This window comes from Ranitomeya variabilis, chromosome 6 (genome assembly GCF_051348905.1).
Source record: "Ranitomeya variabilis isolate aRanVar5 chromosome 6, aRanVar5.hap1, whole genome shotgun sequence".
NCBI classification, from domain to species: Eukaryota; Metazoa; Chordata; class Amphibia; order Anura; family Dendrobatidae; genus Ranitomeya; species Ranitomeya variabilis.
In genome coordinates, this window is record NC_135237.1 from 129,963,703 (window position 1) to 129,989,245 (window position 25,543).

Genomic DNA, 25,543 nt, shown 5'->3' on the forward strand with positions numbered 1-25,543 from the left:
ACGAGGACAGTGAAGTTTCCAAAAGTTATCACATTTGAAATTCCCACAAAAAACGTCACCAATTTTTTAGTAACGTAGGCTATCTTCACACTAGCGTTCGGCAGGGCAGCGGACGGCAGCCTTCTTCCTCCATGAAGCCCCGCCCACTGTCGCGCTTCTTCTTTCAGCTCCGCCTACATCTGCATTCGTTCTGCGTACCCTATAGCCTACCTTTAGCATTGGGTACGCAGGCCATGCGGATGTATGCAGATGCCTCCGCATGCGTCGTTTTGAAGCTGCGCGGACCGCAACAAAATCCTAACACATTGCGTTTGACGCAGGTCAACGCAGCGTCAAGACGACACATGAGGAGGCACCACATACATCCGCATGGCCTGCGTACCCAATGTTAAAGATAGGGTGCACAGAACGAATGGAGATGTAGGCGGAGCTGAAGGAAGAGGTGTGGCAAGTGGGCGGGGCTTCACGGAGGAAGAAGGCTGCCATCCACAGCCCTGCCGAATGCTAGTGTGAAGCCTGCGTAATACTGCCAATTAGATTCATTGGTGTTAGGTAGTGTTGAGCATTCCGATGCTGCAAGTATCGGGTATCGGCCGATACTTGCTGTATCGGAATTTCCGATACCGAGATCCGATATTTTTGTGATATCGGGTATCGGTATCGAAACAACATTAATGTAAAAATGTGTAAAAGAAAGAATTAAAATAAAAAATATCGCTATACTCACCTGTCCGACGCAGCCTGGACCTCAGCGAAGGAACCGGCAGCGTTGTTTGTTTAAAATTCGCGCTTTTACTTGGTTACGTGAATTCCCGGCTTGTGATTGGTCAGGGCGGCCATGTTGCCGGGACGCGGACCAATCACAGCAAGCCGTGACGAAATTACGTCACGGCTTGCTGTGATTGGTCCGCGTCCCGGCAACATGGCCGCCATTAACCAATCACAAGCCGTGACGTCACGGGAGGCTGGACTTGCGCACTTTTTAAAAAACGCGCGTGTCCAGCCTCCAGTGACGTCCCGGCTTATGATTGGTCACGGCGCCATGTTGCCGGGACGCGGACCAATCGCAGTAAGCCGTGACGAAATTACGTCACGGCTTGCTGTGATTGGTCCGCGTCCCGGCAACATGGACGCCATTAACCAATCACAAGCCGTGACGTCACGGGAGGCTGGACACGCGCGTTTTTTAAAAAGTGCGCAAGTCCAGCCTCCCGTGACGTCACGGCTTGTGATTGGTTAATGGCGGCCATGTTGCCGGGACGCGGACCAATCACAGCAAGCCGTGACGTAATTTCGTCACGGCTTGCTGTGATTGGTCAGGGCGGCCATGTTGCCGGGACGCGGACCAATCACAAGCCGGGAATTCACGTAACCAAGTAAAAGCGCGAATTTTAAACAAACAACGCTGCCGGTTCCCTCGCTGAGGTCCCGGCTGCGTCGGACAGGTGAGTATAGCGATATTTTTTATTTTAATTCTTTCTTTTACACATTTATATGGTTCCCAGGGCCTGAAGGAGAGTTTCCTCTCCTTCAGACCCTGGGAACCATCAGGAATACCGTCCGATACTTGAGTCCCATTGACTTGTATTGGTATCGGGTATCGGTATCGGATTGGATCCGATACTTTGCCGGTATCGGCCGATACTTTCCGATACCGATACTTTCAAGTATCGGACGGTATCGCTCAACACTAGTGTTAGGGGGTTACGTGAGACTAGGAGCCATTGTAGCAGACATTAGGCATGTTTGATTACAGTAGATACATTAGAAGTAGATTTAAAAAAAATAAATCATTCAAAACAAATAAATCATTTGTATAATAATGTCTTTGCTCTTATTCCATTAATATGCATTTGTTTTACCGGTACTTAGAGACGTTATAGTACATGATTCTTGCAAAACCATAGAAGTACTACGGGACTCCGGGACCGACCTGACGATGTCAGCAACCACACAGTAGTGATTCATCCTGTGATAGAACAGTTTAGCTGAATCGAGTACATACATACATACATTTCTCTTAAACTTGTACTAATGAGGCTCACCAGACAGGAGGGAAGAAATCCAGATGGTCTTCATTTGTGAAAAACTAAAGGTGAAAGTTGGCGTAATTATTTGGGGACACTACTTAATTTTCAAGGCTGGTTCAAAGTAGATTCTAATATTCATAACACAAAACAGGGACCTGACATTTTGGGACACTATATTTCAGTGCAAGCCTTGGAATATATGAAACCACCCTAGAGGAGGATTCTACCATGAAACATTATTGCTTTGGTTCTCTCTCAGACACACAAAATAGTACGTCAATATCACAATAGTAAAGGACTGGAATTATGCGAAAAATAAGGAAATCTAAAAAAAAAGTCTCCTTAGCTTAAGTGCTGAAAATGAGATTTGTAAGTGCTCCTTACAAGGTATGTTTGAAGGTCACTCAAAGTGATTTCGTATTGTTTTCGTTAAAACAATTGAAATTTACACAGTAAAAATATTCAAGATGAGCTACCGAAAAAGTTTCAGCGAGCAGCCTGCATGGAAATACAACATGCTGCTGATCTACCTGGCAAAAACATAAAATTGTAATAAATAACTGCCCACAAAGCCCACTTTAAAAAAAAATCTATATACATAAGACAACAAAATGGCATAGACAAAAACAAGTAAATGTCCACAGCCGTGAAAAATGGTGCCACTGTGCTAGGTACATCAAGCGACTGTTAAATGACATGGCAACAGCTGGCCTGACTAGCGGTACATAGTAGACTCTCCTTGGGATTCCGCTGGATATTCACAGATATTGTTTTTTCGCAAAGGGGTAGCTGTAAAACATTGTTCTTAAAGTTCTTACTCTTCAGAAGTTTTAGTTCATTAGCAGTGTCTGACATTTGGTCAGAGAAGAATTTTATACTGCCTGTAGATGCGCTTTTAGTGGCAGTGCCATTGGAGCTAATGCACATCTTCCAGCTGGACTTCTCCTGCACTTTGACACTTGAGAATGATAGATTATTTTGAGGGTCAATTATATACTTGGCCCCATTATGGAGTTGGGAACTTAAACACAAACCCATAAGTTTCAGGCTTTCTACAAGTTCTCCTGCACTTATTGTTGACTGCTGCACTGAGTTTGCAGAACCAGAGCAGTTGCGGCTGTTCCCGGAGGAATTGTTGGTGTTACCGCCAGAAGTATTGGATGGACTGCCGCCCCCTTTGCCATCACTTGGACTTGTTTTGTCAACACCTGTACTTCCATTGCTTGGTTTACCTTGTCCTCCACCATCACCCTGATTTCCTGGTGGACCTTCACTGCTGTCTCTTCTGTGCCAAGAATAGGTGAAGCCACTATCTTTATCCAGTCGCCTCCTGCTCTCAGAGTCATCGTCACTTGTTTCAGAGCTGCTGCAGCTCGATCCACGTCCTTGGCTTTTCCGTCTGTGGTATCTTTTATGCACAGTACCAGGAGATGCAATGTTCATTTTTAATCTACTAAGCTTTGGAGGAAGATTTTCATCCATATCAAACTCATCATCAGACTCTCCTTCTTCAAAGATCTGGTTGAGCACAGGGGCACTTTTCCTAGACGTTAGTCGATTTGTAACAGAGGGCTTACGTCGTAAAACAACTTGGGTTGAAAGTGGGATAGGCTTTTTCTCTTCTTCATCTTCCTCCTCATCTTCTTCAACTCTGAAGAGACATTTCCTACCACTTGTTGATGGATTCAGGGCCACAGGAGTAACTCCTGAAGTTGCCGGGCTTGAAAAATCTGGCACATCCTCCTTTTTCAGTGGTTCAACAAGGCCTTTATTTCTATGACCATTCAGCACATTTTCTGCGCTGCGTGCTGGTGTTGGTGGACCAGACACATGGGCTAATGGAGAGGCTGTCAGATCATCATCCAGGTCTTGTGGAACATCAATCTTTGTGGGCCATGATTGTCTAAGGAATAAAATCATAGAGTTAATAAAAACACACTAAATAAACAAAAAGTGAGAACATGAAGTTAGATTTTCAATAAATGATCTGTAAATTCTTGCCACCTAGTGTGTGAACACAAACGGATTAGGTTTGCCGGGATGCAAATCTTATTTTGCAAATTTGATGTGGAATAAATTGGCATAATGCAGGATTACGTGAGTAAATTATCAGCACAGCAAATGCATTTAGTGCTTTTTTTCGGCTATTAGACACATGCAAGACCCTGAGTGCTATTTGTGGCAGATTTATATTTGACTTTACTTGATTACAGTTCTCATTTAATGGACACAATAGGAGCAATCCCAAGAGCCCGGCCAGTCTCTGCCCCTTGCTATGCCACTTTTAGTTGCTATGATACAAATAAGCAGCATCGCGCTGGTGAGCAGACGCAGATGTAAAGATTCAGTGAAAACACTGAAGAGAAATAAAACTACAACATTAGCAGTAAAAATCTCCAGTCAAGCATCATCATTCAGTGCGTTAGTTAGAACAAACGGTTACACAAAATTGTAGACAAGTACATAGAAAAAAAATATATAAATGTAGCCCAAGGCAACCTGCCTGCCTTTCAGTCACAACTAGAGCTGCTTATTCATTGGTCGAAATGGGCAAAAAAACACTGGCGACTTTCCATTATATTCTCTTTGAGCTAAAAAAAAAAAAAAAAAACACCCTAATTGATCAGTTATAACCTATTGATTTCAATGGTGAAAGGAGCAGATTGTGTCAGTTAATCTCATGTTCCGTTTCCATTTTTTTTATTTTTTATTAACATTGCGTTGTATAGCAAATGGATTTAAATGGAAAGTGGTTATGTTTTTTGTAAGGAAAAACACCCGTTAGTGTGGGGTGCAACCAGAACAGTGACCCCCAATCTGTATGCAGTCTGCTCCCCTCTATGCCAGACGAGAGGGATCAGTGGAATGCGACAGCAGCTGTAGCGCCATCCTTTGGAGGCTTATAGCAAAGTAGTTTTTAAATATCCTTGGACCTTTTGTACCGACAGTTAGCAAGCAACAGTTTCTGAATAAAGCAAGCAAAAATATAGGCATTTCAAATGCAATACTACATCTGCTAGATTATGTGTTTATGATATTCAGCTTTACAGGTTTTTTTTTTTTAACCAATTCATTAAAGGGAACCTGTCACCCCCCCCCCCCACCCCCCTCCTTTCCCAGGCGTTTGTAACTAAAAGAGCCACCTTGTGCAGCCCTAATGCTGCATTTGGACAAGGTGGCTCTTTTAGTTATGCACCTTGCACACGCCGAAATAAACATTTATACAGTTTAGTCCATATATATTTGGACAGAGACCACATTTTTCTAACTTTGGTTATAGACATTACCACAATGAATTTTAAACAAAACAATTCAGATGCAGTTGAAGTTCAGACTTTCAGCTTTCATTTGAGGGTATCCACAATAAAATTGGATGAAGGGTTTAGGAGTTTCAGCTCCTTAACATGTGCCGCCCTGTTTTTAAAAAGGGACCAAAAGTAATTGGACAGATTACTAGAAATGAACATTTTATTTAAAATTATTTACTTGGTTGAAAAACCTTTGTTGGCAATGACTGCCTGAAGTCTTGAACTCATGGACATCACCAGACTCTGTGTTTCCTCCTTTTTGATGCTCTGCCAGGCCTTCACTGCGGTGGTTTTCAGCTGCTGTTTGTTTGTGGGCCTTTCTGTCTGAAGTTTAGTCTTTAACAAGTAAAATGCATGCTCAATTTGGTTGAGATCAGGTGACTGACTTGGCCATTCAAAAATATTCCACTTCTTTGGTTTAATAAACTCCTGGGTTGCTTTGGCTTTATGTTTTGGGTCATTGTCCATCTGTAGTATGAAACGACAACCAACCAGTTTGGCTGCATTTGGCTGGATCTGTGCACACAGTATGGCGGCTCTGAATACCTCAGAATTCATTCGGCTGCTTCTGTCCTGTGTCACATCATCAATAAATACTAGTGACCCAGTGCCACTGGCAGCCATGCATGCCCAAGCCATCACACTGCCTCCGCCGTGTTTTACAGATGATGTGGTATGCTTTAGATCATGAGCTGTACCACGCCTTCGCCATACTTTTCTCTTTCCATCATTCTGGTAGAGGTTGATCTTGGTTTCTTCTGTCCAAAGAATGTTCTTCCAGAACTGTGCTGGCTTTTTTAGATGTTTTATAGCAAAGTCCAGTCTAGCCTTTTTATTCTTGATGCGTATGAGTGGCTTGCACCGTGCAGTGAACCCTCTGTATTTACTTTCATGCAGTCTTCTCTTTATGGTAGATTTGGATATTGATACGCCGACCTCCTGGAGAGTGTTGGTCACTTGGTTGGCTGTTGTGAAGGGGTTTCTCTTCACCATGGAGATTATTCTGCGATCATCCACCACTGTTGTCTTCCGTGGGCGCCCAGGTCTTTTTGCATTGATGAGTTCCCAGTGCTTTCTTTCTTTCTCAGGATCTACCAAACTGTAGATTTTGCCACTCCTAATATTGTAGCAATTTCTCGGATGGGTTTTTTTCTGTTTTCACAGCTTAAGGATGGCTTGTTTCACCTACATGGAGAGCTCCTTTGACCGCATGCTTACTTCACAGCAAAACCTTCCAAATGCAAGCACCACACCTCAAATCAACTCCAGGCCTTTTATCTGCTTAATGGAGAATGAATGAGAAATGACGGGATTGCCCACACCTGTCCATGAAATAGCATTGGAGTCAATTGTCCAATTACTTTTGGTCCCTTTAGAAACAGGGTGGCACATGTTAAGGAGCTGAAACTCCTAAACCCTTCATCCAATTTTAATGTGGATACCCTCAAATGAAAGCTGAAAGTCTGAACTTCAATTGCATCTGAATTGTTTTGTTTAAAATTCATTGTGGTAATGTCTATAACCAAAATTAGAAAAATGTTGTCTCTGTCCAAATATATATGGACTTAACTGTAAAATGTGCCCCCTCATACCGTGAAACCGTCCGGGAGGCGGGACTTTCCTTCCTAATCAGACGCAGCACAGCCGTCATTCATACGCCTCCTCAGCGCTGTTTGAATCTGTCCCGGAGCCTGCGCTGTTATGTTATCCCTTGGGCATGGGCAGTTAGCGCTGCCCGTCTTCTGACATCACTTCATGTCAGGCTGACTGTGCCTGTACGGCCGCGCTGCCCGAGATCCCGCCCCACAGTGTCTTCTGATTTATTGACACTGCGGGGCTGGGATTCATGGGCATGCCCAGTGCATATCTTAGCCTCTCACTCATCTCCCTACACCTTCTTCAGACTGTGCGGCGTAAGCTGATTCCTAATCACATGCCACGGCGATTTAAAGGGTTGTCCACTAACTGGACAACCCCTTCCTAAATATTATATTACCCCTCGTAAAATAAAATTACTCTATACTTCCCTCTGGTTCCAGGGTCTCCAGAGGCTCGTATAGCATGGTTATGCCTATCAAGACAACATATTGCAGTGCATGTAGACAGCAGTATTCTGATCCCTGGTAAGACTACCTATTATGGTATTCAAGTTTGTGCTGCACACATTGGATGTAAAAGAGCAGGAGACTAGATTAATACCTTATTTTAATTGGATACAATGAATGATTTAGCAGCAAAAACTTTAATAGTTTAAGTTGAAATAGGGAATAGGTTGAAGATAACACAGAAGTGTTTACTTCAAGATTGATGGTCTCTCCCAAGTATGGGGCATTACTATTTCATCAATGGGGGTCTAACTCCTCGTAGCCCTGCTGATCAGATGTTTAAAAGGGGTCTGTTTCAAAGTTTTCTAGCTACCGTTCTGCGTCATCAATACAGCTTTCCATGTGAACAGTGTCTGAAAAGTCGGACCCCGATCCTGCTCTACACCCATCTATATTGAGATCGGCTGACACAAGGTGAGGTTTTCAATACTAGAGGATAGGACTCTCCTGATTGGGAACACCTTGTCGTGGTGGGACGGCTTTAAGATTTTTTTTTTTTTATTAAAATGGTATTAACCAAGTACCCAGATCTGTAATACTACTATTTACTCATTTGCTGTAGGGTAGGCTCAGGTTGTTTTATCTTGGTTTTTGTCTGTTAAATGGCCACAGTGAACATCTTCATACACAGTGCATGTATACCTACTTATGCCACGGCTCATTTCTTTGGTTTAAGTCTATTTATAGTAATCACTTCATTCCCATGAAGTTACACTTATACTAAAGACCTGTTAAATAACTGTTTTGAAGGGGGTGCTGGGAATTGGACCCCCGATCTAATATTACCTAAGTACACACCATCAATTTTAAAGTCTGAGAACACCATTATTTTGATGCATAGATCAGTACCTAAATTGGGCCTTGATGTTACTAGGACTAGCAGACCGTGTCTGGATCTCCTTTTCTTGCTTCTCTCGCAAAATTCGCTCAGCCAACAAGAAGTATGTGGCCGTAATGTGGTTGTATTTATTGGTTTCCAAGGCACTGAAATTAAAAAAACAAAACGAAGAATCAAAACCATTTTCCATGTAAGACCCATACAAGTTAAGAAACTTATTACCTGTGTAAAACTAAGTAACATGTTCAAGATTCAGCTAAATAATAATAATAAAAAAAAAATTGATGGGAAATGGGTAGTAAGCACTTACTCCACAATGGCATCTCGATCAGCTATGTCACCCAGGACCATCCTCTGTATAATGCTATTGTGTTCCTCTTCGGAGAGGTTTTTATAGGACACTAGAGGAATGTTGTATTTTGTCGCAGGTGATGGATCAACTCCTTGCAGCCAAGGATGGTTTTCAATTTCCTCTAGAGATGCTCTTCTTTTAGGATCTCTCTGGAGCATACGTGTGATCAGGCTGGGAATAGAAGTGACGAAGCGTAGTTATGGTAAACTGAACAGACAGAAAACACATAGATGCATATCTAAGCGGTATACTAATCTTCTATACTAGGCTACATTCACACATCCAAAAGAAAATGAACACCCTTTATTTCTCAGGTTTCATTGTAGTTGCATCAGTTCTTTTCCTTTTTTTTTTATATTTTTTTTTTTAAACACATAAAAAAACTTTTTTGTTTCATTAGGAGCCAATTTTCTAATAAATCAGTTGAAAATCGATAAAATTTGGAAGGAATAGATCTAGCTCTGAGTACTCTGGAAAAGAGATGTGAACCCGTCGGAGTTCAACCTCCAGTTTAACGAGTCAGTCTAGCACAGTGGCTCAGTGGTTAGCACTGCAGCCTTGCAGCGCTGGAGTCCTGGGTTCTAATCCCACCAAGGACAACATCTGCAAGGAGTTTGTATGTTCTCACCGTGTTTGCGTGGGTTTCCTCCCACATTCCAAAAACATACTGATAGAGATTCTAGATTGTGAGCCCCATAGGGGACAGCAATGATAATGTGTGCAAACTGTAAAGCGCTGCGGAATATGTTAGCTCTATATAAAAAGATTATTATTATTACTACTACTTTAGTGCCATTAGCAGGCTGCATCAATAACATTTATTAAAAAAAAAAAACCGTAAGGTAGCCAATGTAACTACTTTTGTTGTTTTCTATTGAGACTTATTACTTGGCTGCTAAAAATATAAAAGAATTGACTGCATTAGTATTTGTGGCTTCCTAAAATATTTTCTTTAGCCAAAGCAGTCTTCAAAACTCCATGAATACCTTAAAAATTAGGTAATGTCCCATTGTTTCCAGAACTACTATAGGCTTTTGTTAAACATCCATGGTTGGAGGACCAGCTAAGAAGTATAGTACAAAGTCATCTAACACTGATACCAGAATGATGGGGCATAACAGGAGGTAGGGTGTAATCCCTTTCACAGAGCTTCTCAGTAGGTTTAATATCATAGATTACTACTGCTCCTGGAAGCTAGTTTCTTTTTTTTTATTAATCTGGCACTTCATATGAAACAGAAAAAACAGAAGTTCATCAAAGAGAAAAACCAACACTTACTCTTTACACCCTTTGGACACATGCTTGGGTACGGTATATTTACAGTCCATGATCATCGTCAGAGTTTCACTGTCATTGGCTTCTTGGAATGGAGGAGTCCCACACACAAGCATGAACAGGATGACACCCAGGCTCCAAATATCTAAAAGAGAATAGGGCCAAGACACACATGAGCCTTTACAATACCATGTTATGCCTTAATATCTGCCCTACAACTAGTCTCAAAATACACAAATCACAAGTTTCATGGTCTATTGGTTGCCCAGGATCAAGGCAGATTAGTAAATCACTTTTTCTTGTAAAATAAAGGAAACCCTCTGACAATAAGAAACCATAGAAACAGTTTTACCTAACCCAAGTTGGCGGTTGAGAAGACTCCAAAAAGTATGACCCCCATAATAGACTGTGATCTTCAAACGTTACCCAACACTAATCGTTTAGGGAGAAAGCGAGGGGCATTAGATTTTTCTAGGTCACATAAGGACACCTTGATGGATTACTATGCAAAAGGGAAGTAACATGACAAGATGTGAGCAAGACTATATTAATCATACTTATGTGCTGTGGCTTTTAGTGGTCTTTGAAGTTATGAATGTGAACCCAAAACAGGTATGCAGAATCTATGTCAGCATAGTACACTTTTCCTAGTGTAGGGAAAAAAAACAAGGGACGTGATCCTCGTGTACAAAGAAAGTATGAACAGAAAGACAGGCTTTTAGTTTGGCACTGGCTGAAGCAATGCATTCTGGGAAGTGAAAGAAGAGATGTATCAGCACCTATAATGCTGGTAGAATCGTGATAAAGACAAGCCACCCACTCAAAAAGCGTATGGCAAGATACAGAGTTTAAGATTCAGAACAATATCTAGAAAGTGTTATTTGTGCCATAAATGCATTTTTAACTTGTAGGGAAGAGAGAGTTGTAAAACAGGTTACGGCATGGGCAAGCTGTCATTATGAAAACATATCAAGTTGTCATCTCATACAAACTGGGAGACATATTACAAAGATTAGTTTCATATGACAAGAAAATAAGAAAAATATCTGTGTTTTGTATCTTAAGGAACATTGAAGGAGCCATGTAAGAGGAAGTTACACTTTCTTATAAACACATCTTGTAACCCAGCACAACATGTGGTTTAACATCATCATAAACAGTATGTTGTAATGCATTTATGCACATACCCAAAAAGCCACCCATGCTACAGATATAGAACAAATAATGGCGTTTAATTGTAATTCTGAAGGCGACAAAGGCTCACAAATGATCTAAAAGGCAACATGGGGCCCTTGCACCGTGTCCAACATTTGGCATTTATCGTAGGCCTAGCAGTTCATTTTACTACCCTTCAGATTCATTCACACTACAATACAAGTCTGACTCCAATTTCCTTAAATGTGTGTGGCATTTCCAAGAATTGTCTTATATGTCTGAATGGAGCAGCATGTTTTTCATTTACAATGAATTGCACTATTCAGTCCTAGCACGGGAACAGCAGTGTAGAATGCACAATGAGGAGATTACACAGTGATGGCGCCTGCGGCAGCAACGCATCTTAAGCAGAAAATACTTTTTTTTTTAATTATGTAAATTAATGATAAAGCATACAGCAATTCTCCCTCTTATTATATTTACAAAGGCAAAAAAAAGAACAGAAAAATGCAACTGGTCAGCATTTAAAGATCAAAAACTAAAAACAAAATGGTTTCAGGCCTCATTCAGATGTCCGTTTTCCCACAGACATGTACCATCTGCATTTCCCACAGTTAGAACATGTAACCATTCTAGTCTAGGAGACTATTCACATGTGGTTTTTGGAGGACTAAGTGTCTGGGGGAAAAAAACAAAACAAAACAACCAACAATCTAAGGCTACTTTCACACTAGCGTTAACTGCATTCCGTCACAATGCGTCGTTTTGCAGAAAAAACGCATCCTGCAAAAGTGCTTGCAGGATGCGTTTTTCCTCCATTGACTAACATTAGCGACGCATTGCGACGGATTGCCACACGTCGCAACTGCCGTGAGACGGTTGCGCCGTGTTGTGGCGGTCCGCCGGGAGCAAAAAACGTTACATGTAACGTTTTTTGCTCCCGACGGTCCGCTTTTTCCGACCGCGCATGCGCAGCCGGAACTCTGCCCCCACCTCACAATGGGGCAGCGGATGCGCTGGAAAAATGCATCCGCTGCCCCCGTTGTGCGGCGGAGACAACGCTAGCGTCGGTGACCTCGGCCCGACGCACTGCGACAGGCCGAGTCCGACGCTAGTGTGAAAGTAGCCTCAGCAGTCTCACTCCTCAGCCACCATGGACTTATCCCGAATACTGGACTTCAGCAGAAAGTCTGTTTGCTGGTCAAGCCCAAACAGTGACTATCCGGTACGAAAGACGAACATTTCTGTCTGCGTTCGCCCATCTCTACAGGCTAATAATCCACTTTTTTTGTCTAACTGTTTGGTGTTTTGCTGCGATTCTTTACTTCTTATCTGGATGGTTCAGTCTTTGCCAGGGAGGCTCTGCACCCAACTTACACTGGTGATGCTCCTGCTTTTATGTCTATTATAAAAAATGTAACATACACACCTGAAAGTGTTGCCACCTTTGAAATTGTTCCAGAAAATGAAGTATTTCTCCCAGAAAACTATAGAAATTACACGTTTTGTTATAATCATGTTGATTTCTTTTGTGTTTATTGGAACCAAATCAGAAAAAAAAAAGAGGAAAAAAAAGGCAAATTGGACAATTTCACACAAAGCCCCCAAAATGGCCCAGACAAAATGGTTGGCACCCTCAACTTATTTGGTTGCACACTCAATCAATCAATTGCTTTCTATAACCATCAACAAGCTTATTGTTACACCCCTCAACTGGACGTTTGGACCACTCTTTGGCAAACAGGTCCAGGTCTCTCATATATGAAGGGTGATTTCTGCCAACAGCCATTTTAAGATCTCTCCACAGGTGTTGAATGGGATGTAGATCTGCACTCATTGCTGCCACTTCAGAACTCTGCAGCACTTGGTCTCCATTTCTGGGTGATTCAGCAGTGGGGTCCTCCTGGGTCTCCTGCCATAGTGTTTCATTTCATGCAAAGGTCAACTGATAGTTTGTGCTGACATTCATGCACCCTGAGCCTGCAGGACAGCTTGAACTTCTGTGGAACTTAGTTGGGGCTGCTTACCCACCATCCGGACTATACTAAGTTGCAACATTTCATCAGTTTTTCTCTGCCATTCATGTCCAGGGAGATTAGCTACAGTGCCATGAGTTGTAAACTTCATTATGTTTCGTGCTGTTGACAAATCAACATCAAGATCTCTGGAGATGGACTTGTAATCTTGAGATTGTTGATATTTTTCACACAATGCAAAGACTGAGCCAACTTCACTTTTTTTATCTTGTTTCAGGTGTGATTTTTTTTTTTTTTTTAAACGAGCATCACATGCTTGAAAGTTTTATCCCACTATTTTGGAAAAGAGACAATTTTGTCTGGCCCATTTATTGGGAATGAAATTATGTCCAATTTGCCTTTTTTTCACTGTTGTTTCAATACACACAAAGGAAAAACATGTATAAAAAACAAAACGTGTAATTGCAATAATCTTCTAGGAGAAATATTTCATTTTCTGGAACAATTTCAATTTTCTGGAACCTATTTTGTTACATTAGCACCTCTTTAAATATTTTTGTAATCCGATTTGAGTGTGATGCATCAGCAGTAAATACTCTAAATTAGCGAAGTGAGAAAAATATAGGCATAAATTAAATCTATGGGATCAAATAACTTAAAATTGCCATGTGTATATGTATTACCTTTTGTTATGAAACCCCTAAAAATTTCTGGTGCAAGAAATGAACTTCATAAGTCACATGCTTAGTGACAGGACGTCCACCTGTGTGCAATCTAAAGTGTCATAACGTCTGTCAGTGTATACACACCTATTCTGAAAGGCCACGGAAGCTGCAACACCATTAAGCAAGAGGCATCATCAACCAAACACCATGAAAACCAAGGTGATCTCCAAACAGGTCAGGGTTGGATAATATATATATATATATATATCTCAATCAATCTCTGATGATCCTCCAGAGCACCATCAAATCCATTATCAAATGGAAAGATCATGGTACCACAACAAACATGCCAAGAGAGGGCCTCCCACCAAAACTCTCAGCCCAAGCAAGGAGGGCATTAGTCAGAGGCGGCACAGAGACCTTAGGTAACCCTGGAGGAGCTGCAGCATTTCCAAGCAGAGACTGGAGTATCTATTCATACGACCACAATAAGATGTACACTCAGAGATGGCCTTTATGGAAGAGTGGGCAGAAAAAAATTACATACAAAAATTGTAAAGCTCGTATTGAGTTTGCCAAAAGACATGTGGGAGACTCACCAAATGTTTGGAGGAAGGTGCTGTGGTCAGATGAGACCAAAATTGAACTTTTGAACTTTTTGGCCATCAAGGTAAATGCTATGTCTGGCGCCAAACCAACACAGCTCATCACCCCAAGAATACCATCCCCACAGTGAAACATGGTGGTGGCAGCATCATATTGTGTAGGAGATGGAGCAGTTTTTCCTTGAGGAATGGGCAAAAATCCCAGTGGAAATATGTGGAAAACTCAGACTGATCCAAAACTACTTGCAACTGTAATTGCTGAAAAAGGAGGGTCTACAAAGCACTGACTTTAGGGGGGGTTAATAGTTATGCACAATTAAGTTTTCAGTTATTTTGTCCTATTTGTTTAACAATAAAAAGAAAATCAAATGTTCACAGTTGTAGGCATGTTCTTAACATGAGCTGATGCAAACCCTCAGAAAAAAAAAGTGAAATTCCAGGTTCTGAGGTAACAAAAAAAGCCAAGGGTGGTGGTGGGGGGAAGAGGGGCGGGGGGTTGAATACTTTCACAAACCTATATATTATATATACACGCATAAATACACACACACATGCGCATAAAAGAAAGAAATAGATGCCATCTTGATGGTAGAAATGGACACAGACTAAATAGATATAAAAAGGGACTCGGCACACTAATGAAAACAGTCTTTTGTTTCTTGTATGATTTTGAGAAGGCTTTGCCAACCCCCCTTAAAAAAACAAAACAAAGAGGTGTAATAAAAGGTATTAATTTGAAGTGTTTTTGTTTCCAAGTGCTGGATTATATATGCAGGCACACAGGTATGTGAAATATACAGACACACGTGTATACTACCAAAGATTACATTGCAGTACCCATGTACATTGGTGTCTGCATCACTGGCTTACAACATGAGCGTCATCTTAAGGAGCAACACGCCAAGTGCCAGATCGCCACAAAATCCTCAGCACAGAACGTCAGTGCCTTGTCTCTATTCATAATCTAGTATGTAAAATTACAGCGCCTTTAACCCAGTCCATAAAAAAAAAAAAAAAAAAAAAACGAAAACAAGCTTGTCATTTTTTTTTTTTTTTTTTTTTTAAGCTGGAGAAAGTTGTACAAATTGTGACCAATTCTTCTAATTCTACAGGTCACAGTGAATGCCTTCATTCCTTAGGGTATGTTCCCACAGTCAGAAACCGGCAGCTCTTTCGAAGCTGCACATGACTGCTCCGTCAAAAGTGCTGTCGGCTATCGAACGCAGGTGAATCAGCATGTGTTCATTGAGCTGTGCGGAATCACCGCGCCCAATACATTGTACAGGTGAGATTTATCTTGTGGAGACTGAGCGTCACAAGATAAATTGACATGCTGCAGTCTGGAAAGACGCGTCGCATGTCTGTCTCCGCAGGTGATTTGCGGGTGCCAATGAACGCATAGTGGAGATGGGATTTCTTCAAATCCCATCCACTATGCTGTAACATCTGGACGCTGCAGGTTGGATGCTGTGGATGTATGCAGCATCCAATCTGCAGCGTTTACTGACCGTGGGAACATGCCCTTATAGATTGGAAGTTTGTGAGCACGGATCTCGCTCCTCTCATTGTAATATGTGATACTTTGTACTGACTACACATGTCACTGCTAAGCTGTAAAGTCCTATGGAATATGTTGGCGATATTTATATTGCGGATGTCTCCTATCCTCGCAAGTGATGTGCCCTCCTATGAGCCAAACATTATGGAATTTGCTTTTTTTGCTGCCATTTGATTATGAATTGGGACCTGTAGATCTAAAATGCTACTCTACAGAGAGGGTGGATATTAGGCACAGAGACCCACTTTAAAGGAGTACCAAGAAGATAGGAACTGACTTGTGGCACAGAAATTAAGGGCCAGGAGCAAGCCAGTGTCTACAAGTACAAATTATGCACATAAACAACAAAAGAATTAGAAAAACTCATGCTTTACCAGAAAGCACATACAGTAGCTCTCAAGAGTTTCCCATGATTCCATCTGCTGTGAGACCCTGAGGGTACAGCATACCCCCCAAACATCATTATTTACACTGTAAAGATCTAAGGCCTGAGCGTGGGTGGAGATTAACAATGCAGTATACATTTTACTCATGTGGAGTTTATCATAGGATTATAGTCTCATTACTGCACATCAGCAAACCAAGAGTCTCATGACATTCTGGAAGACTGCAAAGAAGCTTTCAGCAGAAATACTGTTCTAAAATTAAAATGTTTCCACTGGAAAAGAAAATAATGGCCATTTTCTTGCTTATTAATGTATCTCTGCTATTTGGACAAATCGCTGTCTCCTAGGATCCCAGTCACTAAAATTAGGTCATAAGCTTCAATGGGCAGGAATGTGCCCGAAAACGTCTAGATACAGTACAGCATTGTACATGAAAAATACAAAACTTCCATCACTGCAGTGGTAATACTGAGAAGACATCCAGCAACAGACGAACCTATTAGATTGTGAGCCCCATCGGGGACAGCGATGATAATGTGTGCAAACTGTAAAGCGCTGCGGAATATGTTAGCGCTATATAAAAAGATTATTATTATCATCAATAGAATGGAGCACATTTAAAGCAGCACTCCAGCGGGGGGGTTTGCTGTTTTTCAGTGCTGTAGTGGTTCCAATTTAAGTTCCCTAACCGCAGTCTTAAACTTGGCGTCCGACGTTCCGGTCCCGAGGCGCCATCTTGTGACCACAACTTCTGACTGGCCGAAAGTCAGAAGATACATCACAAGCTCTCAATGCAAGTCTACGAGGGCGAGAACGAGGTGGTCATAGACTTGTATTGTGTTGTGACCTCCGTCTCGCTCCAGCAAAAGCGATACAGCACTAGGTCACAAAAGGTGAAGACGGTGGCAGGTAAGTATCAGTAGGGGCAGGGACCTTAGATTAGAAGCACCCCTGCAGCGGTAAAATAAAATAAAAAAAAAAAAAAAACAAGACACTAGAGTGGTGCTTTAAAGAGATCTTTGCATTCTCTGGTGTTCCTCCTCCTAAACTCTGTGCAACTTGGCACCTGGTTGTTACCATTCCAAAGTGCAACCATGGTCCATGGCTTTGTCGTTTAAAGGGAATCTGACACCCCAAAAATGGCCTATAAGCTAAGGCCATCGGCATCAGGGGCTTATCTACAGCATTCTGTAATGCTGTAGATAAGCCCCCCGATGTATCCTGAAAGATAAGAAACAGGTTAGATTATACTCACCCAGGGGCGGTCCCGCTGTGGTCTGGTCCGATGGGCGTCGCGGTCCGGGGCCTCACATCTTCATACGATCAAATCCTCTTGTCTTCTTGCCGCGGCTCCTGCGCAGGTGTACTTTATATGCCCTGTTGAGGGCAGAGCAAAGTACTGCAGTGCACAGGCGCTGGGCCTCTCTGACCTTTCCTGGCACCTGCACACTGCAGTACTTTGCTCTGCCCTCAACAGGGCAGATAAAGTACACCTGCGCCGGAGCCGCGGCAAGAAGTAAAGAAGAGGACGACATCGTATGAAGATAGGAGGCGCCGGACCCGGATTGTGACGCCCATCGGACCAGACTGCAGCGGGACCGCCCCTGGGTGAGTATAATCCAACTTGTTTTTCTCATCTTTCAAGATACATTGGGGGCTTATCTACAGCATTACAGAATGCTGTAGATAAGCCCCTGATGCCGGTGGCCTTAGTTTATAGGCCACTTTTGGGGTGACAGATTCCCTTTCAGGGGTTTAAATTTGGTGTGCGTAATTGATACTGGTATTGCAATTGCCGGCTTGTTGGTGCACGCATGCAGTTGGCACTTCAAGAAGATGCTTTCAACTGTGGATTGCACGTCCTATCAGCCATATGGTAATCCTTGTCCCCTTACCTTATTAAATTTGTGATAGATAGATAGATAGATAGATAGATAGATAGATAGATAGAGAGAGAGAGAACAGACTCTTGGCATATCTCCATCATTACCCCTGAGGAAGCCACGTCCTGTGACAAAACGCGTGTGGTTCCTGCTCATCATATCACTACTGCCGCATAGAGGTCTCACCATTGTATGACTTCACCTTTTGGCTGATGGTCACTATTTCCTACCCTGGATTTTTCCCTGGTCTATTAGAAAGACTTGAATACTTATTTTTATTGCTATTGATTGATCTGAGTCACATTACTATTTTGGTACCTTTTACACATATATGAGTACATCTCATCTCTTCTTTAGATCATTCTATAAATATATGAATCTTGGGCTGATTAGACTATGGTCACTTCACTCCAGGGTTTTCTACATTTATACAGCTTACTGTATTATTGTGGATACCTCAGCGGGCACATTGGAGGAGGGGGTGTTGGTCCTTATATGGACACATCCGGTGGTGTGCTTGAGCTTTTTTTTTTGGCTTTTTAATTGTTTATTATGTAGGTCTTTGTCTGTTCATGTTATAATAATTAACCACATTTTTATTTACACATTTGGTGAGCCCATGGCCTGCATCTGGCTTTGCAGCTTAGTCTAGACTAGAACCTCAGGTCTACTGTCCAACGAAGAAAGGTAATACGGACTGGAGAAAAAAAAGCTTGAGAATGGGAGAATAGATGACTGATTGATAGATGACCCTAGATTATAAAGACAAGTTTTAAAATTTATTTAATTTTTTTTACCTTTAGATGAGCATTAAAATATAGAAATTGATGAGAAAAGAGTAGCCCAATAAGTTAGACGCCTGCAGCAGATCCTAGGAGCATTGTGTACCCAGCTCAATGACTGGTCAACCATGTATTGTGTATGGGAACCTCATGACTGGGGCATGCTGAACTATTACGCCTAGTCCTTTTATTCTCACACATGACAAGCCACTGCAGCTGCCTACTCGCCTCTCTCCATCGAGAACACATGCAGCCTCGAGTGTACATGTGCATGGGAGAAATCTGATGGCCAAAAAATGCATTATCAGAGACGTATGAGCACAAACACTTTACCAGGAACCATGGTAGTAAATGTGCAGACATCAATACAGGCAAACTTTACAAGACATTACGTTACATGTACTACAGTCAAGCTAACTCGACACCTTCATACACATAGATCCATGTATCTCAGAGCAACTACACTAACGTTTTCTGTTTTATGTAATTTATGCCCCTGACTGCCTCCTCTAGCTGGGTTGTTTCTTTGTCACCAGGTCACAAAATTTGCAACCCCTGATCTCGTGCCCTATCCCTTCTAATTCCTCAGAGGACATAACAGTTTTAGAATCCAGTCTAGCCCCCAAAGCATGGCATTTTAATAGCCAAGTGAGTCACTTAAATCTTTAATAAAAAGAATTATATTACTTGAATATGGGATGAATTTCATCAGTGATGACCAGCTCATTCTGTGTATACCGATCTCCTGGTTCAAAGTAGGATAGGATCATACTGGGTTAATGAACAGAAAAAAAAAAAAAATGTACGCCAGCCTGTACAGCAGGACAGAAAGCCACAGGGCACAGAGCAATTTATGTGCACAGTGTGCTGCACATCATTTCCATTAAGGAGGGAATTACACAGCACATTTCCAGTGACTGCCCATCGCATATAATGATCCAGAAGCAAAAGCACATGTACAGCTGCAGACGCAACAGTGTTTGCCCAGCTCATCTCTGGCAAAACAAGACAGAAAGACCCAGTAATGCACATGGACAAAAACTGTGTTAAGACCTGCTCATGGCGTCCAGGACTCGGCTCCATGAACAATATTCCAGGGGTCTACAAGGCAGAAAATAGGAGGAAGTACAGGTACACCTAGGAATGGGAAAAAGGCAAAATCATGAATGCAGAGGAATATTGTTCAGAAGTGTGTACAAACAGAGAAGGGGGGACATGAAGAAAACAAGATGATCGGCAGTCCTCAAACAGTTAAAACTTGCTACAAATCGTGTACTTCTCATTCATGAAATGGACGTAGTAATTGCTTATCACGATTCCCTAGTGAATGTGGGGTCCCGACATTCATGGCGCCATGTTGTGTGTAGATGATACATACTCTTTAGCCAAAATCAAGAGCTAGAAAGAAAGGAAACGTAGCAAGACAAACAGTGGACCCAATAGCACCACAAGAATGTGAACGAATATCCCCGGATAAGCAGAAATAAAAGTACATCATGGTGGGAACTCCATGCAGTTAGATGCCCCAACACCCAAAAGTAGCTTACATTAGTAAAACCTTGCCAAGCAATATTCCCCCATGGTTTGTCAAGATTTCCAAGCCAAGTACTCACAAGGACATAAGCAGACTCAACATCATCTTACAACATAGTGTGGCCTTTACGGACCTTTTGAATTTCAGCTTCCATAAAAAGATCTTATTGCTTCCATTTTTGGGTCTATTAATGATCCCGGCCAAAAAAGTTCACCCTAAACGTTTGGTATGAATTCCCAAGTTTGAGGCTAGTTCACATCTGCATGAGAAGGCTCTATTAAGAACCTCCAATAGGCACCATGACAAAAACCCAATGAAATTATAGTAATTTTGGTCCATGATATAACAGGTCCCTCACTGTTAAGCTTTAGTTTTCTGTTTCTAGGCTGCTTTATCAGCTATTGACTAGCTCACCTTAATTTTATTGAGCTAGTGACAGTTCCCGTTAAGTTAAATGCCATGTGAAAATCCCTGAGCGCCCCCAATTCTGCCGCTTTTTTCTGTTTTGCACGATGTTGCTCCATTCCAGAGATATCCCCATATGCATCTTTTGGAGCACAATATTTGAGGTTCCGTCACAGTCTCCTCAGGGTCTTTACGTTTTCATCCCTTCAACCCAGACACTGCCAATCGCAGATCGGCAATCTCCGAGACTTATAGGCTGCTAAATCAGCTGGCGAGCTGTGATTGGCAGAGTCAGGGATAGAGGGGTGAAAGCACAAGCCCCTAGAACCAACTCTGAAGGTACGCCCAGTTGCCCATCGTGCAAAAACATCACATATTGTGCTGGAAAAAGCAATAAATGTAAGTAAGTATCTATACAGCCAGGGTGGATTGATTTAAATCACGCCGATTTAAATCATGATTTAAATCACGATTTAAATCAAAAGGTTTTTTTTAATATAAATCACGATTAAAATGAGAAGTGAGAGCAGTGCGCATGTGCGCCCATAGTTACACGGACGAAACTAGGGGCAACGATCTAACGCCAGGGTGAGGGGGGGACCCCAAAGTAAGTAAAAATCTTTTTTGTTTTACTATATGGCAATAGGTAGGTGTTTAAAAGCAGCATGTCTTAATTGTATAAACTATTAATAGCCTCCACATTTTGTTCATACTGCCCCTTTAATTCCACACTTCTAGCTTGGTTTCACTTTTGGTTTAGTTTCTTTTTCCATTCAGTTGACATGCCCAAACTTGTTGGATAGTCAGCAGTACTTGGCTGTAGTAACAATCAAACTTCATAAGTGATCTGTGTGAGCCATGGCAGGTCGTAAGAGAGACCCTATTTGGGTTCATTTTGTTGAGATGCCAGCAGCAGATCTTGGAAAGAAAGGTGCAAGAGCAAAGTGCAAATACTGTCAAAAGGATATCCAAGGACTTGTTTGCCGTTTGAAATCACATTATGAAAACTGCAACCAGAAGGGAAATGAAGATGTTGATAGTGAAGTGTTTCTTTGGTCATCTTCATCACCGCACTTCTCATGATGTTGCCTCATTCACGCCACCAGGCCTTGCATCTCTTTGTTGCATCGTTTGCATTTTGCACGCATGCCTGCCTTACCGATAGGCGAAGGAGCTTCATTAAAATATTCCCAAACTGGGTCTCTTTTACGGCCTGCTGCCATTATAAGGAAAGAATGTAATAAACCTCAGATCGTACACACAAACAGATCCAGACTTGTCTGTCTGTGGCTATGCTGCAGTATTGTGCTCAAAGTTTCACTTTCATTTTTTTGTCTGCTTGCCCTTCCTCCTCAAAACACTTAGATTCACATTCTTCTTGTGTTGTGCAGATCTATTCCACTCCAAACAATCAGAAACATATTGTCTAACTTCTTGGACTTGGCACTGAAGGGGTTGATTCTGTATTCATAGGTTTGTAGAACAATAGGATTAAGGTCTTTTTCTCAACTCTGTTCATGTTGTAACATTTTTGCCATGAAGAAGAGGCTGGGACCTCTGCGGAGTCAAATTCAGTTTTGAGAACTGCGTAAGTAAAGCGAGCGTCTGTGATAATATAGGAGAGAAACTGCCCACTAATCCTACAGAAACCTCTGGAAGAGCATGGCATTGTGAATGTTACACATATACAGCCTTTATTCTACTGAGTTAAACATCTCAGCTTTATCTCATGATGGAAGAACCTTTGGATGGTAAAATATTTTCCTCAAAAAGCAGTTTATTGAAAAAAATCCGATTTAAAGGGAACCTATCACCCCGTTTTTTTCGGTATGAGATAAAAATACTGTTAAATAGGGCCTGAGCTGTGCATTACAATAGTGTAGTTTGTGGACCCCGATTCCCCACCTATGCTGCCGAAATACGTTACCAAAGTAGTCATTTTCGCCTGTCAATCAGGCTGGTCAGGTCGGATGGGCGTGGCTTCTTCCCCCAGATATTGCGTAGTTTTCCGTTGGTGGCGTAGTGGTGTGCGCATGTCCAAGGTCCCCAATCCTGCACGGGGGGGTGAAAATAGCAGCGATGTCCGTTATTCCATTGGTGGTTGGTGAGCGCGGCCATCTTCCTTTGGCCGCGCGTGCGCAGAAGCGGCGCTCTGCTGGCCGCGGCTTCAGGAAAATGGCCGCCGCGATCTCCATCTGCGCACGCGCGGCATCCCGCGGCCATTTTCCTGAAGCCGCGGCCAGCAGAGCGCCGCTTCTGCGCACGCGCGGCCAAAGGAAGATGGCCGCGCCCACCGACCACCAATGGAATAACGGACATCGCTGCTATTTTCACCCCCCCGTGCAGGATTGGGGACGTTGGACATGCGCACACCACTACGCCACCAACGGAAAACTACGCAATATCTGGGGGAAGAAGCCACGCCCATCCGACCTGACCAGCCTGATTGACAGGCGAAAATGACTACTTTGGTAACGTATTTCGGCAGCATAGGTGGGGAATCGGGGTCCACAAACTACACTATTGTAATGCACAGCTCAGGCCCTATTTAACAGTATTTTTATCTCATACCGAAAAAAACGGGGTGATAGGTTCCCTTTAAATCAAAAAAATCCGATTTAAATAAAAAAAATCCGATTTTTTTTTATTTTTTTAAAAAAAACATTGATTTTTATCCACCCTGTATACAGCAGAGCGACCCAGTGTAAAACAGGAAAAAGCGCCCGAGTCAGGGAGCTCAGGGATTAACTTTTTTTTTTTTTTTTTTTTTTAACGTTACAGGTGCGCTTTAAGGGGGCACACCAGGTATGGAATCCTATTAGCAATACTTCATGGGGGGAAAATATACAAATTAGATCCCTCAGAACAAAAGAAAATTCTTGAAAAGTGTCACCCTTGTAGTAGATGCCATCCTACAAGTTAACTTTGCTAGGTTTGGTCCTTTAATGAGTTTCGTAAAATGACCAGAGATATTCGTTTTCTGGCTAGGCTAAATTCCCTGGTCATGTTGTAAGGCTTGTGAAAGGATCAAACACTTTCAGGAAGCCTACTTTTACTACTTTTTTTTCTAAAATTCAAAATGTCTATTATAATTTAAGGCAGATTTTTTTTTTTTTTTTTTTTTAAATGACAAGCCAAAAAGGTAGAAATTATACCGTATAATCTAATAATCCTAGCCATTAATTTAGAGGAAAAAGCTATTATAAAGCGGACGTTCTGTTTATTGTTCCTTTACATTCCTCGCTGAAAGTACAGGAGAGAACAAACCGCGATTGAAAAACAAAGATAAGAAGATTGACACAGTTCCTTCTGAAGACTTGAAGCAGCAAAGTTCAAGAGAGGAAACTCGAGAGAAGCAGTAATAAGGGAGGGAGAATCTAGATAAAACGGGTGGGCAGCGCACTGCGGGTGGGCAGCGCACTGCGCGCGGGCCCTGCAGATCGTCCAGCCGGAAAATGGTACATCGCGTAGATTGCAGCCTATAATTTGTGGAGCCTTGTAAATGGATGTTTCCATCAGTCCTATAAGTGGTGGACAGAACTGGTCTTGCAGGTATAAATAGTTCCGTGGCTATAAAACGAAGCAAGAACAAAAAGATTAATCTAAAATTAATGAATCGGCATAGATGGAAAGCTTTAGGAGTGCAGCTTTTCAATGATAGCCTGTAATGTTCTCATTCTAATTATAGCATCTAATTCTTCACATCTGCTCTCAGAATGTACTAAATGCAATTTAGATAAAGGCCGAGAAGAAAGGCCGGGGAATTAGGAGAAGGTAGCCACTCATTACAGGGGAGAGCCGCCATCTCTGGCTCTACAAACCGGGTTTCCATTACCAATAATAAACGGAATCAGTCACCAGGTTATTGCCATCAAATCTGAGAGCAGCATAATGTAGGGGGAAGAAATCCCAATTCCAGTGATGTATCTCTGTGATCTCTGTGTAACCACACCTCCATCACTGCTTGGCCACTTTCTGCATATGCACAGTGCACACAGAAAGCTACCAATCCTTGGTGTGGGCGGGGTTATACAGAGCTCAGCATTCAGAGAACTACTAATCTGCAGAAGATAAAACAGGGATTTCATCTCAACTGCAGCAGGCAGCCCTGAAAGTGATATATCGCAGGAATCAGAGCTGCTCCGAGATTGGGTAGGAAAAACCTGGTGACAGATTCCCTTTAGGTGATTAAAGCATAATCATTCATTTTTCAGGAACCCAGTTTGTCCTACCAGAAGAGTGAAAGAACCACTAAACAACAACAAAGGTTTTTCTTAATAGCATCTAAGAGAGGGAGAAGTAAGATCTCTGGTCGTTACAGGCCCAAGGCCCGAGGCTGAGATTCTGATGTTTGCTTCTTGTTTGTTGTCATAGTGACAGTGTGTAGTCAAGTCATATCCTGAGCTATAGCCATCTGTCTATTGGTGAGAATAGTGATTTAAATCCCCATTGGGACATTTCATCTGCAGGAACAGTGCTCCAGCATGAAGACCCCACCAATAAAACTGTTCATAATCTCTATGATGCTAAAGAGAGCCCAGGAAGTTCCAAGCAAAATAAGGAAGATTTTGTGAAAAATGTTTCGGTGACTCGGCAGCGTATTGCGTTATTAAAGGGTAACAAAAAAAAATTATAATAATTTAAAAAAAAAAAAGAAAGAATGAACCGTTTTGCAAAACCACAACA

The 25,543-nt window shown here is 42.1% G+C and overlaps 1 protein-coding gene across 4 annotated transcripts in view; it reads right to left on the bottom strand.

The window, feature by feature from the left end:
* Positions 1 to 1,835: 1,835 nt before the first annotated feature.
* The window catches only part of SNRK (SNF related kinase), a 108,010-nt gene continuing 84,302 nt past the window's right edge, over positions 1,836 to 25,543 (bottom strand). For 3 of the 4 annotated variants that reach the window (XM_077268990.1, XM_077268989.1, XM_077268991.1), the window contains exons 3-6: positions 9,912 to 10,053; positions 8,592 to 8,804; positions 8,293 to 8,427; positions 1,836 to 3,933 (exon numbers count right to left, since the gene is read on the bottom strand). In XM_077268990.1, the coding sequence (XP_077125105.1) occupies positions 2,718 to 3,933; positions 8,293 to 8,427; positions 8,592 to 8,804; positions 9,912 to 10,053 (1,706 nt within the window). In that variant the 3' untranslated portion in view covers positions 1,836 to 2,717. The remainder of the gene's footprint in view (positions 3,934 to 8,292; positions 8,428 to 8,591; positions 8,805 to 9,911; positions 10,054 to 25,543) is intronic. The other variant, XM_077268988.1, reaches the window with a different exon arrangement.